Raw genomic sequence first — 13,838 nt, forward strand, 5'->3', positions numbered from 1 at the left:
TGTTATTGAGTAAAGCTCAAAGGTAAAAGACTGTGAACCAATCAAAGGTTATGTAGTGGTGAGTGATGGATCATGGTGAGTGATGAACTGAAGAGAGTAGTTCAGAGAGAAAAGGGAAGGAGATAAATTCCCAGCTGCTGAAGAAAAGCTTGCTTGTGTGTTTTTGTTTTTATATTTGTTTTTCTCAACTCAACACAGGGTTATTGAACGCTAAAGAGAAACTAACCGGTCAGGGCCATAGTCTGGACTCGGGAGTCAGGCTATGATGTTGATCTACTCCTAAGGCAGGGTTTTTGTTTATGTAATTATTTTTAAGGATGTTATCAAATCACTTTGGGACTTCAATTGCATTAGATAAACTTAAGATAATTATATAAGAATGTTTAAAAACAATAATGCAATATTCTAGGTATGTATCCTTTGCAGCTACGTAATACTTGAAAAAATGTTGAGCACTCATGGGTATTTACCCTGATACTTAGTTTTAAATGTTTGAAAGGAAAGGATAAGCAGAAAGCTTACTTTTTAGAGTTATAAGAGTGCTGTGGTGAAGTTGATGCTGACATCTATTGAATTTAACGCAGAGTAAACACATTTCTAAGTGTTGCACACATGTTTTAGTAGGGGTTTCTAATAAGAGTATCAATAGTGTTCTGGTTGCTAGCGTTGCACGATAAATCTTCCCAAGCTTAATAGTCATAGTAAGGCCACTGAGAAATTTAGCTCACAACCTTGCCAGTTTGCATTTGAGCAGGGTGTGAGTATTCAGGGATGTCTTGGAGATGTACTGTGTAGTGGTCAGATTTGAGGACTCTCAAAGCTGGCTCATTCCGCTAGCAGCTAATGCTGTCTGGGAAGTTAGCTGGGGCTGCTAGTTAGGAGCACCTGTGTGAGTTCCCAGCATGGTCATGTCAAGTGGTCACACTCCTCCAAGACAGTGGGAATCTCCCTAATGAACTGCCCTAGGCTAGTGGGTAGAAACCACAGGGCCTTTCCAAGCTAACTCCAGATGTTGTATGCTAGCACTTCCTCCATTCTTAATTAATGAAAGCAGTCAGAGCCCTGGACAGAACCATGAGAAAGCAAACAACTCTACCCTTCAGAGGAAGGAGTCTGAAAGAAGTGAGAGCCTCATATTAAATCTGTAACAAATAGATAGTTTTATCTAGTTTATAGATAAGGAAGCTACAGTATGAAAGAGTTAAATAATACACATATAAACATACATGTATGTAGATGTATATATAACTAAATTATTTATATAAAAACTCATGATATTTGTCTATCTTCATCTCAGTCACTCTCTTGTATCCTTGTACTACTCTCATGTCATATATGTGTGTGTGGATAGATATATAGATAAATAGATAAATTAGATGTATGGGAGAAAATATAATATTTGCCTTTCTAGGTCTTTTTGTTAAAATGAAATCTAGTTCCATCTATCATCCTGTAGATGGCAGAATTTTAATGTTTTTTTTTTATAGATGAATAAAACTCTATTGTGCAAATGTAACATAGATTTAGTCCGCTAACTTGTTGATGGGTATCGATGCTGGTCCCATCTTGGCTATTGAGAATAGTGCATAGTCTGTATTTGACGGAAGTCTAGGAATGTCTAACTACAAAATTTGTCTCCAGAAACTGCACAGTGGAGAGCCAAGCTGGAATGGATTCTGTGTTGCAGGAAGTCTTGAATGAGCAAAGAGATGAAGTCAAGGGAGGACGCTATAGAGATTGCAGTCTGTTGGTTACAGTGACCACTGCTTCAGGTGGGGCTGATCCTGGCAGTTGATATCAACTGACTCCATGTGTGTTTCAGGTTCCATTTGGATTGTTGCTCGTTTCTAAGCTTAGACTCAACGAGAATAACACTTTCCTATATATAGGAGAGTCCGTGAGTTGTGACTGTTGCCTTCTGATTCTTGGTTTAGATCACTTAACAACTGTTAAGTCTTCTCAAAAATATTGCCATGCTTCTGAAGAGCTAACTGTTCCTTCTGTCTCTTCATTCCTTTCCTGTCCTGCCTTCTCGGAGTCTATATGACCTCATTCTATGATTTTAACCTGTGGTCTTATCATACATGGGAAAATTCACATATACCTCAGGTTCTACAGAAGACACTGAGATAAAAGTTAAATAGGAGGGACTTAGAATGATTAGGGGAGCCAGGGGTTAATAAACCAAACAACTCAGTAGTGGGAATCTTGAGAGAGCAGTGGTATCACAGATATCAAGGATCCTCTCAGGCAAAACAAAATACAGGTCATAGATCTTTGAGAAGGCTTGGGTCCTATTCATGTCTCTTAATAAAAGTTATTAACTAAACTGTCTTTCTTTCTTCAGAGTTAGTTTTATATGCCTTTAACATACGTGGGCACAAACACACGCCAACAAACATGCACACATATGTTCCTACTACTTCCTTCCACGCCAGCTGCAAATCCAATTAGAAGATGTTTTTCATGCCTTCCGTGGGTTATAGGAATCTGAAGGGCCAATTGTTGAGATCAGCTGTGGTGGGCTTACTCATCTCACAGAAGAAATCACAAAGAACTTGGTGTGTGATGTGGTTCACACATTCAGAGAGCCTTCTGCTGCCAATGGAATGTGAAATAGACCCAACCTGTCACTTTATGGCTTAGCCAAAAGGTCAGGTAAACTGTTTCATACATTGAGACAGTTAATCATATTGGAGGAAAATCACATTAAAGCTTTCAAAATTCTGAAAGGGGCAGATAAGTCTCAAGAGGGCTTTTAAAAAAAATAATGTATTGATGAAATATAATTTACCCAAATCTTATTGTCTACGATAAAAGTTGAATGAAACCATAGTCCTAACTTCATAGAGGATACAGCAGCATAAGCTTTAGAATTACAAAGTTTTGGAGACTTCTTGAATTTCCATATTTCAAGAAGTGACAGGAAGTGACCGCCTTACCTCTCTGCCAGGAAACCTTAGAGGTAGATAGCCTTTCATCCCAAGCGCGGCGGGCTCAGTTACAGGTCCATGGCAGGATAAGGTTAAGGTGGGGGAGGCAGGCGAGGGACAGAGCAGAGGAGGGAGACAGAAGTAGAAATCAATTCAAATTACTTTGATGACAGTCGCTTAGCATCTTCCCAGAAAGGCAGACAGGGACTTGCAGGATGCTGGCAGCCCGCACAGGCGCTGCCGGGAGTCAGATCTCAGACGACAACAGCAAGTTCCGAAAGCAGTCTGGCCTCTCCTCGGGGGGTAAAGACAAATCTCCCAAGAAAGCCCCCGAGAATGTCAAAGACAGCAGCCTCAGCCCCTCCGGGCAAAGCCAGCTCAGGGCACGGCAGCTGGCCCTGCTGCGGGAAGTGGAGATGAACTGGTACCTGCAGCTCTGCGAGCTGTCGAGCGAGCACACCACAGCGCACACCACGGGGATGCCGCACAGGTGAGCGCGCCGCGATGGGGGCATCCAGGGCGGGATCTGGAGGGCTGTGCCATGCATCCTCCCAGGCTGTGAGATCTTTGCAGCCTCTCTCAAGGCCTCCCGGGTGCTTGGCACTCCAGAACGCCTACAACCGAAAGCAGAAACTTGGTGCAGTTGTAAACAAGGCTCCCTGGATTGAGACTCAGAAAACATCCTTTGGAAAGCCAGGAATGCACTTAGTGGAGGAGAGTCAGATTTTTATCAAGGAAAAAAAAAAATCTAAGGAATTCGGAGGTTGTAGGAAAAAAAGTTCCCTCCACAAAGAACAAAATATTAATTGCAGTCTACCTGCAGTTTCTTTACCGTGGGAGGTAGGGCGTGAGGAGAGGGCTCTTTTCAGCTGTTTTGAAAGTGGATCGTTGAATAGTGTGAACTTGCTGGTTCAAGAGTGGTGCGGAACAGGTCGTCGTACTAACAACCACATACCTGGATAGCTGAGCCGGATGGCACTGTGAGAAAAGGGCGCGTTTGGAAAGGGTGTAGATGTAAGGCAATTTCCTGCAGACTTTCTTTCTGTTCTTTCCTCAGTCTGGCCTTCTCATGTCAGGAAGGAAGGGTAATTGCATTAAGCTCACTGCCGCAAGGCAACCTGTACTGAGGAGTGTCTGGGGTCCAGAAACAGAAGTATGCTCATTGCCTATAATTCATATTAAGAAATCTCTTAGGAAATAGAGATAATTTTGCAAGTGAAGCCATTGTGAAATGAACCCAGAATAGTTTTCATTAAATGATAACAAAAATTCATTAGAAAAAATGTTAATGAAAGAGCTAAAATATCTCTCTTGTTAAGACTACAACATGCTATATCAAACATCCTGTGGTCGTTTAGCAGCTTCCAAGTGTGTATGTGGGGTGTGTGTGTGTGTGTGTGTGTGTGTGTGTCTGAGAGAGAGAGAGAGAGAGAGACAGTGCATGGGGTGGTTTTCCTTGCATGTCTGTGATAAATATTGTCTATATGTGATATGTGTGTGTGTGATTATGTTTGTGCATGTCATGTGTGCGTGCGTGTGTGTGTGTGTGTGTGTGTGTGTGTGTGTGGTATGAGGGTGTTGGTATGTGCTGCATGCTAATGAATGCACGTGCAGGTGTATAGGGAGGCCAGAGAAGGACATCAGGTTTCTTCTGCTGTCACTCTCGTCCTTAGTGTGTTGAAGACAGATTCTGTCACTGCTCCAGAAGCTTGTCATTTTGACTAGGCTGGCTGTCCAGGGAGCTCTCAGGATCTGCCTGTCTTGGCCCCACCATGCTGGGGTTAAAGGCACGCATGGCCCACCTGACTTTTTACACAGGTGCTGGGGTTTGAACTCAGGTCTGAACACTTGCGGAGCAAGCGCTCTTATCCACTGAGCCTTTTCCCCAGCTTCCATTGTTATATTTCTAAATCAAAAAGGATATTCCAGGGAAACTTGTAAAGCAACTGAATTAGATAGTGCAAATACTGTAGAAACCTGGACAGCACAGTTCAAAATTGTGTCCTCAACATATTTACATTCCCCCCCTTTCTATGGCAGGAGGTAAATAAATGTTTCCAAATGTAAGTCACTTAAAATGTGGGATGAAATAATTCTTCTAGAAATGTCTGGGAAACAGATTTAGCATTTACAGCCAGGGTGACTATTCTGAGCTCCTGTATAAATTCTGGTACTTGCACTTGGGGCGAGATGGGGGGTGCTGTCTCCAGAAAGAGACAGTCTCATTTAAGGAAGGCTTGAGGGAACTTCTCCCAGCTAGAAATTCACCTCCTTAAATAACCCACATCTCATATCATTATGTATATTTTATGTCTATAAAGCTATTATCACAGGGCCTCTGAGGGAAGTTCAGTGACAAGGAAAATTCCTTGATAACGTTTTCTCTCCTGAACATATTCTTTGACTTACGCTAAACCTGCAACTTTCCATAAGGACTACAATACAGGACCAAAAAAAAAAAAAAAAAAAAAAGATCCCCTGCTGTCATCTGACAATCTGACACTGAAGCAACAGTTACCCAGCCAGAATGAAATACCATTTAAGACAATGAGGTTCAGTGAGAAACTTGGGGAGAAAAATAAATCACTACTTTTGAATGTTCTACTTAAGTAATAACTGGCTCTGTTGTCAGAAAAGACTGGGTAAAATATGAGTAGAGATTATTCTAGTTTTCAGAGAAAAGCCACTTAACCACTGACTGTCGCCTGCTGTGTGTGCCCTTGCTTAGTGAGTGTGTCGAGAGAGTAAAGGTCTTACCTGCTGAACATCACCAGAATGGAAGATGCCTATCCATCCTTTATTTTGCAATATGATTGCTACCAGGAAGAAACTAGTGTATGCAGTTGGCACTTAGTTCAGTCCTAACTTAGATGAAACTCTGAAGGTCTCAGAGTTTGCATAGCTTGGGAGACCAAGGCCATTCTTCTCTTTGCCAGCTCCCTGCCTTTTTAAAGGCCAGTACAGGAAGCACCTCGTTTTGATGAGTTTCCTGAACAATGACTGACTAATGAGACAACATTTCACATTTTAAAGATCATGTTGAAATGCAAATCCCAGAGTTATTGAAGTGTTTGGATTAGCTTTCAGGAAGTTATGGAAAGTTCTTAGGGGCTTGCAATGTGTTTTCCTCAAACAGTCTGGCTCTTGTGTGCTTTTCTCACTTTAGACCAGTGTGGAGATGATAAATGTACCTAACCTTTAATAAATATTATACCTCTGTGAAACATTGTGTATAGGGCAGAGCATGAAATGTGCTGAGGGGAACTTAAAGGTGCCACATATTGTAACTGAGAATTCGATGATCCTTTAGCCAGTCACCATCAGTAAGGACTTGGTAAACTATTTTGACTCTGATTCCCTTCCTGGGGAGATGGAATTAAAACCATCACATAGCAAGTTAATTCTAGCTCATGTTGGATTTTTTACACCTGGATCCCACAACAACCTGGAAAAGCATTAGAAGTAGCAGCATGGTTCAAGAGTCCTGGTGTATACACCAAACATAACTGTAGGAAACAGGACAGGAACACAGATCTAAGAGCAGCCCTGTTTCCTTCTCTGGGCTGTATGTACATAAATGATACAATAACACAATCTAATAAAATTTGCTTCGTATTGACTGATTATCCATTTCAGAGCTGCCTGGTGACAGCGACATTGGATGTATTTACTATCTGTGGCAGCTCATTACTTGCCTACCAAAGAAGAATAAAGCAGGAGCCAGAGTTCTGGAGTTAGAGAAAAACCTTGGCGTTTCCTCTTTGTTCCCAAGGATGCTAGTTGTTTTTGTTTGCTTGTTTGTTTGTTTACATTTTTTGTCAATTTGACAAAAGCTTGAGCCATCTGGGAAAAGGAAACTCAGTTGAAGACTAGCCTCTAGCAGACTGGCCTGTGGGCAAGACAGTGGGTTGTTTTCTTCATTGATGATTGATGTAGGAGCTCACTGCGGGTAGTGTCACTCCTGGGCAGGTGGTCCTGGGATGCATAAGAAAGCCACTGAGCCAGACATGAGGAAAAAAGCCAGTAAGCTATACTCCTTCGTGGTTCTGCTTTAGTTCCTGCTTTAAGCTCCTGTTCTGGCTTCCCACAATGAGAGTTTATGATGTGAAAGTGTAAGTCAAATAAATCCATTTCTCCTCAAGTCAGTTTTCGTCAGTGTTTTATCATAGCAAGAAAGAAGGAAACTAGGACACCATTTAGACATGACTTTTACATTTTTATTTATTGTTTTAAAATAAATTTTCTGAACAGAGAAGTAACCTGTGGACTTTGCAGAATGTTTTAAAATAGATGAATATAAGCAAGAGAGCTGGTGGATAGTTAGGCTGGTACAGTGCTTGGCACACAAGCATGAGAACCGGAGTTAGAATCCCAAGCACACACATGAAAATATGCTGAGCCAGAAGCAGACTCCTCTGCTCTGGGCAGGTGAAAACAAGAGAGCTAATGAACCTTGATGGACACCCAGCCTAGCCAATCAGTGAGCTCCAGCTGCAGTGAGGGACTCTGTTTTAAAAACTAAGTATGGGGCTGGGGAGATCACCCAGTGAATAAGGGGGGGTTGCTCTGCAAACACGAGGACTCATACCCAGCACCCATTTAAAAATCTGCATGGCTGTGCATGCAAGTATTGAGGTGGGGTAGAGACAGAGGGGAGCAAAGACAGGCAAATGCTCAAAGCCCACAGCCAGGCTAGCCCAGAAAAGGTGAGATTCCAGTTCAGTGAGAAATGCGGTCTCAAAGCAAACAATATAAAGAATATTGAGGGTAAGGTACCCAACTTCTTGCTCCTATTGTGGTCAAAGAAATAGAAACTCAGAAAATTAATTAACTTACTTAACAGTTTGTTGAACTACAAAACTCAATGATTTCATGGACTTGCAAGATGGCTCAGTGGGTAAAGGTGCTTGCTGTCAAGACTGACTACCTGAGTTAGATCCCTGGAACCCACAGGGAGGAAAGAGGACTGACTCTTGCAGGGTGTCCTCTGACCACCACCCATGCACCATGACTCCTCCCAATAAATAACTGAAAAGTACAAAGGGGAAATATTGAGGGCAGAAGGGTTCAGGGAGGCATTAGAGTGATAAAGATGAAAGAGGGGACAGAGGAAGCGTTCACTGGTACAAAGTGTGTATGAGTGAGCTGCGTGGGAACCTACGACCTCGAAACCCTAGTAAAAATATAATGAGGGGAATGATAGAACAACTGTGCTGTTAAAGAATAGGAAAGGGATATGGGAAGCTAACGATTGACTAGGGATGAGTGGATGGGACAGAGAGCCGGGGGTAAGGAAAAGAGAGGTAGAGGGTGGGTTAACCAAAACAGGAGCTATGAAGAAGCCATATGGAACCCTACTAGTTTGTCAGCTAATTAAAGATATACCTATTTGAAAGGAGTCTGAAGAGATACCTCACATTAGTGAAAAATGCTGCTCCCAGAGGCATTATTAAATGAAATCTTTAGTGTCAGGCACTACCCTGCTATGAGTTATTGGTCAGGAAGGCCCAGAGAGAGTCACCCCAAACTGCACAGGCTGTTTACATCACTCTTGGTTACCCACTGTAACTCGACGGTAGGACCCTCTTGCTTAATACACCACACACTTTGGTTGCAGCACACAGAAATTAGTCTTGGACTAAGTAGGAAGCTCTTTGCTTGCTGGCTAACTTCCATCCTGCTGCCAGGGGCTGTTTTCAGTTAGGGGTGAAAAGACATCAGTGGTCTTTTCACTGGATCCTGCATATTATAACACTGATTTATCCTCATGATGCACCCACTGGCCCAAAAGCAGAAAGATACTTTACAGGGTATGACAGTTTGAATTAGAATGATTCCATAAGCTCATATATTTGATTACTTGGTCCCCAGTTGATGGAACTTTTTGAGAAGGACTAGGAAGTGTGGCCTTGTTGGAGGAGGTGTGACATTTCAAAAGGCCCATGCCATGCTGAGCCTATTTTTCTCAGCTTCCTACTTTTGGATCAAGATAGAAACTCTCAGCTGTTTCTATGGCCATGTCCTTGCACCACCACCATGGAGCATAACCCTTTGAAACTGTGAGCCTCAAAGGAAGTGTGCATGTGTGTGTGTGTATGTGTGTGTGTGTGTGTGTGTGTGTTTTAAAGTTGCCTTGGTCATGGAGTTTTATCATAGTGATAGAACAGTATCTAAGATAGGAGCAAACAGTTTCTCACTCGAGTATATTTTAGGCCTGCCACACAGGAGGAAAACATGGTCAAAACCCTTGGTTATGTAAGCCACAGGCCCTAGGAGAGAATTTATTGATGTTGTTTTTCTAAATGGTCAAGTTGTTAAGCTGCCTTCTAAATGTTTATTTTTATATGTTCTGGTTTGCTTTCTGTTGCTTTCATAAAACGCTGACCCAAAGCAAGATGGTCAGTGAAAGTAAAGTTTTACTTGGCTTACAGGTTACAGTCTATCATCAAGAAATGGCCAAGACAGGAGGCAGGAACTCAAGGTAGGAAGCAAGAAACGAAGCAGAGGTCATGAAGGATGTTGCTTATAAGCTTGTTCCCTGGGCTCAAATTCATCTACCTTTTGTATCTTTCCATGAGCATCTGCTCAGTGGTGGCACCGACCATGACTTGGGCCCTCCCATATCTATCATTAATGATAGTAAAAAACTTTCCCTCAGACTTGCCCATTGGACCAATCTAACGGAGGCTTTTCTCAGTTCAAGTTCTTCTTCAGTTGACTCAAGATTGTATCAAGTTGACTGAAACTCAAAAGCATCATATGCATGTGCCCAGCCTTTGTCATAGGAGCTTCTTATTGCAGTGGGTGGTGGTTAACTCGGAGACCCACGGCCATGCAAAGTGCTGAGACTAAGGGACTGTGAGTGCTCAGCTGCAGGTGGGACCTCTGTATCAACCCTCCCCATTATCACCTCCCGCCGGGGTTCAAGGAACATTCCAGAAAATGGGAGCAGAAAGAACATGAGAGCCCGAGAACTGGGAGGAGTGCTGTGAAATGCTGTTTTACGGCTAGGATATGGTGCTACTCACAACACAAGACCTGCACAGATCCAGCCATCATGGAGGGATAACGGAACCCTCCGGCTCAAACTGAAGAGCTAATGGCTGCTGGGGGAGGGAGAGTCATTTTTATTTGAGGCTGTAGCCATCAGTGGGTTGTCCATTCCCGTTGCGTGATGCCGAGCGTTACATGCCTATAGGCAGCACTAATTGGGCACAGAGTTAAAACTAACTAAATAATTGTAAAAAGGAGGTCATGAACATGGGCGTGTCTTAGAGGAAGTTAGAGGAAAGCTGGCAGGGGGTGAATATGATCAAGATACATTGTTTACACACATGAAGTTTTCAAAGGGTAAATTTAAGATAAAGTTCTTTTTTTAAAAAAAATAGCTACCACTGTAAACAAGTGTGATAAGGCACGTGCACTATAAATACGAATGATCTGAAAGCAGAATGCATTTGCTTTCATACTTTGTCTGGAAAGAACTGAGACATAACCCATATTATGCATGGCCTATGTGGCTAAAACTTACAAAGACTGCTGAGAGTGAGCAAGGTTTCTGGAAAGAATGTGTGCTTCACCCAGTACCTGAGCGCTGCTCACTGTGCTCAAAGCAATTAAGATTCCTGCAGGTGTTGAGGGGAGCACCATCCTCCCCAGCAAACGTGAACTGGGGTTAGAGTGAGAAGAGGTTTTAAATACCAGCAGTATTAACATTCCAAACCAGCTCAGCCTGAGCCTGGTAAGTGGCAATTACTGGAGACGTTCAGTATTCACCACATAATCACGTGGGCGAAAATTTAGAGATTTCACCTTCTGAACTCATCTTCCTCATGATCTAGGGCAGCAGCTAACTGACTCGCATCCTAATGTTGCTCTCACTGTCGCCAGAATGACTTGAATTCCCCAAATTTGTTCCCCTCCATACGCTTCCAGAAGGCCAGCCATGGTTCTTAGCACAGGCCATTCTCAAGTGAGTTTTGATAGACTGAGTTCCTGCCAGCAGAGCAAGAACTGACTCCAGAGCCTAGAGGAGTTTGGTGGCATCTGTGAAAGATCTAAGATTATTAACGAAAGCCATGCAAGAAGATAATCTCGAGTATCAATCATGAGATCAGTAAATGATGGTCATCGGTGTGATTGAGCATTTTATCTATACACCATGACACAAAGATGAATTACTACAGCATCTACTTGTACACACGGGAAATAGTACTTCTACTGAAGTCAGAAATGCCATAGAAGAGAAGGTCATAGAATTCAGCGAAAGGATCTGGGTTCCTGGCGGTGACTGGATCTGCACTAGGGGCAGGAGCACAGCTTGAAAAGCTGTGATGGGCATCAAATACAGCTGTTGGCTTTGGCAATGGAAAGTATGGGGGCGGGGTATAAACTTTTCTAAGTGCCCTGAGTCAAATGTCATCTGCCATGTGCTCTCTCTATAAGCAGTGGCTAGATCTCTTTGGATTTGGAATAGAAAGGCCTGGGTCTAAGTCCTGGTGGTGTTTCTGGATACATAAATGAATGTGGGGTCATATATTCCCCTCATGTTTGAGATTATTCCTTCCTGTCCCATGTATGTTTAGCAAAGGGCTAGATGGGGAAAAAATCACTCACACGGTCACTCAGAGGACCTTCTCAATGGGATGTGCTATGAACTTCATTGTCTCTTCAGGCTTTTTTCCTACAGGGCTGTTTCTTTCTGTCGAAGGATCTGTCTGGAGGAACTGGAGTGGCAACTCTTGTTAGATTAATTGAGCTCAGTTTCACTCATTGCATTTGAGGCAGCGCTTGGCTAGGTCTGTCTTATTTGAACTTTAAGAAGGGCAGATGTAAACAACCACCCTGGCTTTTCCAGTGCTTGTCACTAAGCGGAGTGCGATAATGTCTTGCCAGGAACTCTTCTGTTGGCTTCTGTGCTATTGTTTCATTTGAGGGAGGCGGAACAGGGGGCTGAGGAATGCTTGTTCGCATTCCTCTGGAGATGCTAGCTGAAGCTATAGCCCTTCAAAAACAGCCCTTCAGATATATTAAATGCCATCAAGTGTCAATCTTCCTGGCTTAGGAAAGAATCTCCCTCTGTGTTAAGAGAAAATGACAGTTTTATGTGTGCAGGCACACATGATATAAATTCAAAGGCGGATCTCTGAGACTTTGAGGCCAGGACAGCCAAGGCTACACAGAGAAGCCCTGTCTCGAAAAAAATGAAACAAAACAAGCAAACAAAAGAAAAAAAAAAAAAACAAATACTTTTTAACCTAATGAAGCCATTCATCATAAAGCTACCCCCAGCTGCTAAATCATGACACATTAGTGACCTGATATGGTAATGTTTATTTTGCTAGTCCAGCTACAAGGTTGAAGATCCAATTGGATGGGACCTGAGGTGACAGCTCTGTCACCTTTACCTTTTGTTTTCTTAGATGGCTTGAGAATTGGCATTGACTGATCAGACAGAAGAGAGAAAGGAAGGAAGATAACATGAAGGGTGCTGGGCTTGTAAATGGTATTTGTGAGGACAAGTTTACAGTGAGTGGAATTCAGTCACATGACCACACTTAACTGAATGGGATGCTGGGATTTGTAGTCCAAACAACTGCTTAGGAAGAAAGAAATGTACATGGTACAGCTAGCCAGTCTCTACTGCAGGGCAATGGCTCAAGCAAGCAACATGAGTTTTACAATTGCCTTTAACAGGGAGAGGTCGCTATTGCCCTTTACTTTTAACAATATTCCTTTATTTCAAAGCCTGATTCTTTGACCTGACTTTTCCTTGGGCACATGGTGAGTCAATCTCTTTGAGCTTCCCTGCTTGGATTTCAACTTTCCTGTCTCACTGAGAAGGCTGATGACACTTCAGAAAACTGTAGAAGGTGATCTGACACCACGCTAGCAGGGACACGGGACACTGATGAAGTAAACATCCTTCCGTGTCCATCCATGAACACTCAGCTCTCACTCTGAATCTCCCAGCTCCATGCAGCCCTAAGGATCACCCGAGGTTTCAGAGCCTCCCTGCAGCTCATGTTCCCTTCGTCCTCCTTAGGATCGTGGGAGGTCATCTTGGTAGAGAAGCAGCTTCTTCCTTTCCACAGCCACAGCCTCTGGCGCCAGACACATAGGCTGCCATCTCATGAGACAAGATCTGGCACACGGAAACATAAGTCAGACGGCGCGGGCTCAGAGCCAGGTGACCTGTTGATTCAGTCTGTTATTTCAGAACCATCAAGGTGTGCGCTTCTAAGAGAAGCGTCTTGGTTAGTATGTCCACTCAAATGACATTTATTATGTGTTTTTCATAATAAAACTTGCATGATGTTTGATGGTGGTCAAACCAGCCATTCAGTTGTCAGAAGCAGTGTGGTTTTGCATGTAATATCATTTAGTAAAATTGTGTAAGGACATTAGTCGTCAACATCTCTTTCTCTCTCTCTCTCTCTCTCTCTCTCTCTCTCTCTCTCTCTGTGTGTGTGTGTGTGTGTGTGTGTATGTGTAGAATAGTGAGGATTCTGAAAATAATTGGTTAAGACAATCTTAGTTTATGTTCAAGGGATTTGTTTCAGTACAAATATCTCTCATTTAAAATTCTCAACTTAAAAAAAAAAAACAAAGCCCAAAGTGCATTTTATAACATAATATTTACATTTCATTTGATTACAGTGAGTGTTAAGTATGAAATAAACTGTACAAAAGAGCTGTTAAGTTATGTAATTTTCTCTAGGGCTAAGAAGCTGTTGATCAGTATAAACAATCCACAGACAAGATGTGCTGAAAGACCAGCTCTGTCTGCAAGCTCAGTGATTCAAATGATGAGATAATCTAAATAACAGTTACTTATTAAGAAAAATTTAGTGATTAAACCTGTTTACAGTACTTTACATTCCAGATGGTGGATTATCCAAAAGA

At 42.6% G+C, this 13,838-nt stretch overlaps 1 protein-coding gene and 1 long non-coding RNA gene across 2 annotated transcripts in view; one reads left to right on the forward strand and one right to left on the reverse strand.

Annotated features, from left to right (window-relative positions):
• The window catches only part of LOC132652481 (uncharacterized), an 85,413-nt gene extending 82,332 nt beyond the window's left edge, over positions 1-3,081 (reverse strand). Inside the window, exon 1 of the long non-coding RNA XR_009590119.1 lies at positions 2,943-3,081. This is a non-coding gene — a long non-coding RNA (uncharacterized LOC132652481). The remainder of the gene's footprint in view (positions 1-2,942) is intronic.
• A 67-nt stretch (positions 3,082-3,148) lies between these two features.
• Positions 3,149-13,838, forward strand: part of Kcnab1 (potassium voltage-gated channel subfamily A regulatory beta subunit 1) — a 377,926-nt gene continuing 367,236 nt past the window's right edge. The window contains exon 1 of the mRNA XM_060378390.1: positions 3,149-3,423. Within this exon, the coding sequence (XP_060234373.1) occupies positions 3,149-3,423 (275 nt within the window). The remainder of the gene's footprint in view (positions 3,424-13,838) is intronic.

This window comes from Meriones unguiculatus, chromosome 2, assembly GCF_030254825.1.
Source record: "Meriones unguiculatus strain TT.TT164.6M chromosome 2, Bangor_MerUng_6.1, whole genome shotgun sequence".
NCBI classification, from domain to species: Eukaryota; Metazoa; Chordata; class Mammalia; order Rodentia; family Muridae; genus Meriones; species Meriones unguiculatus.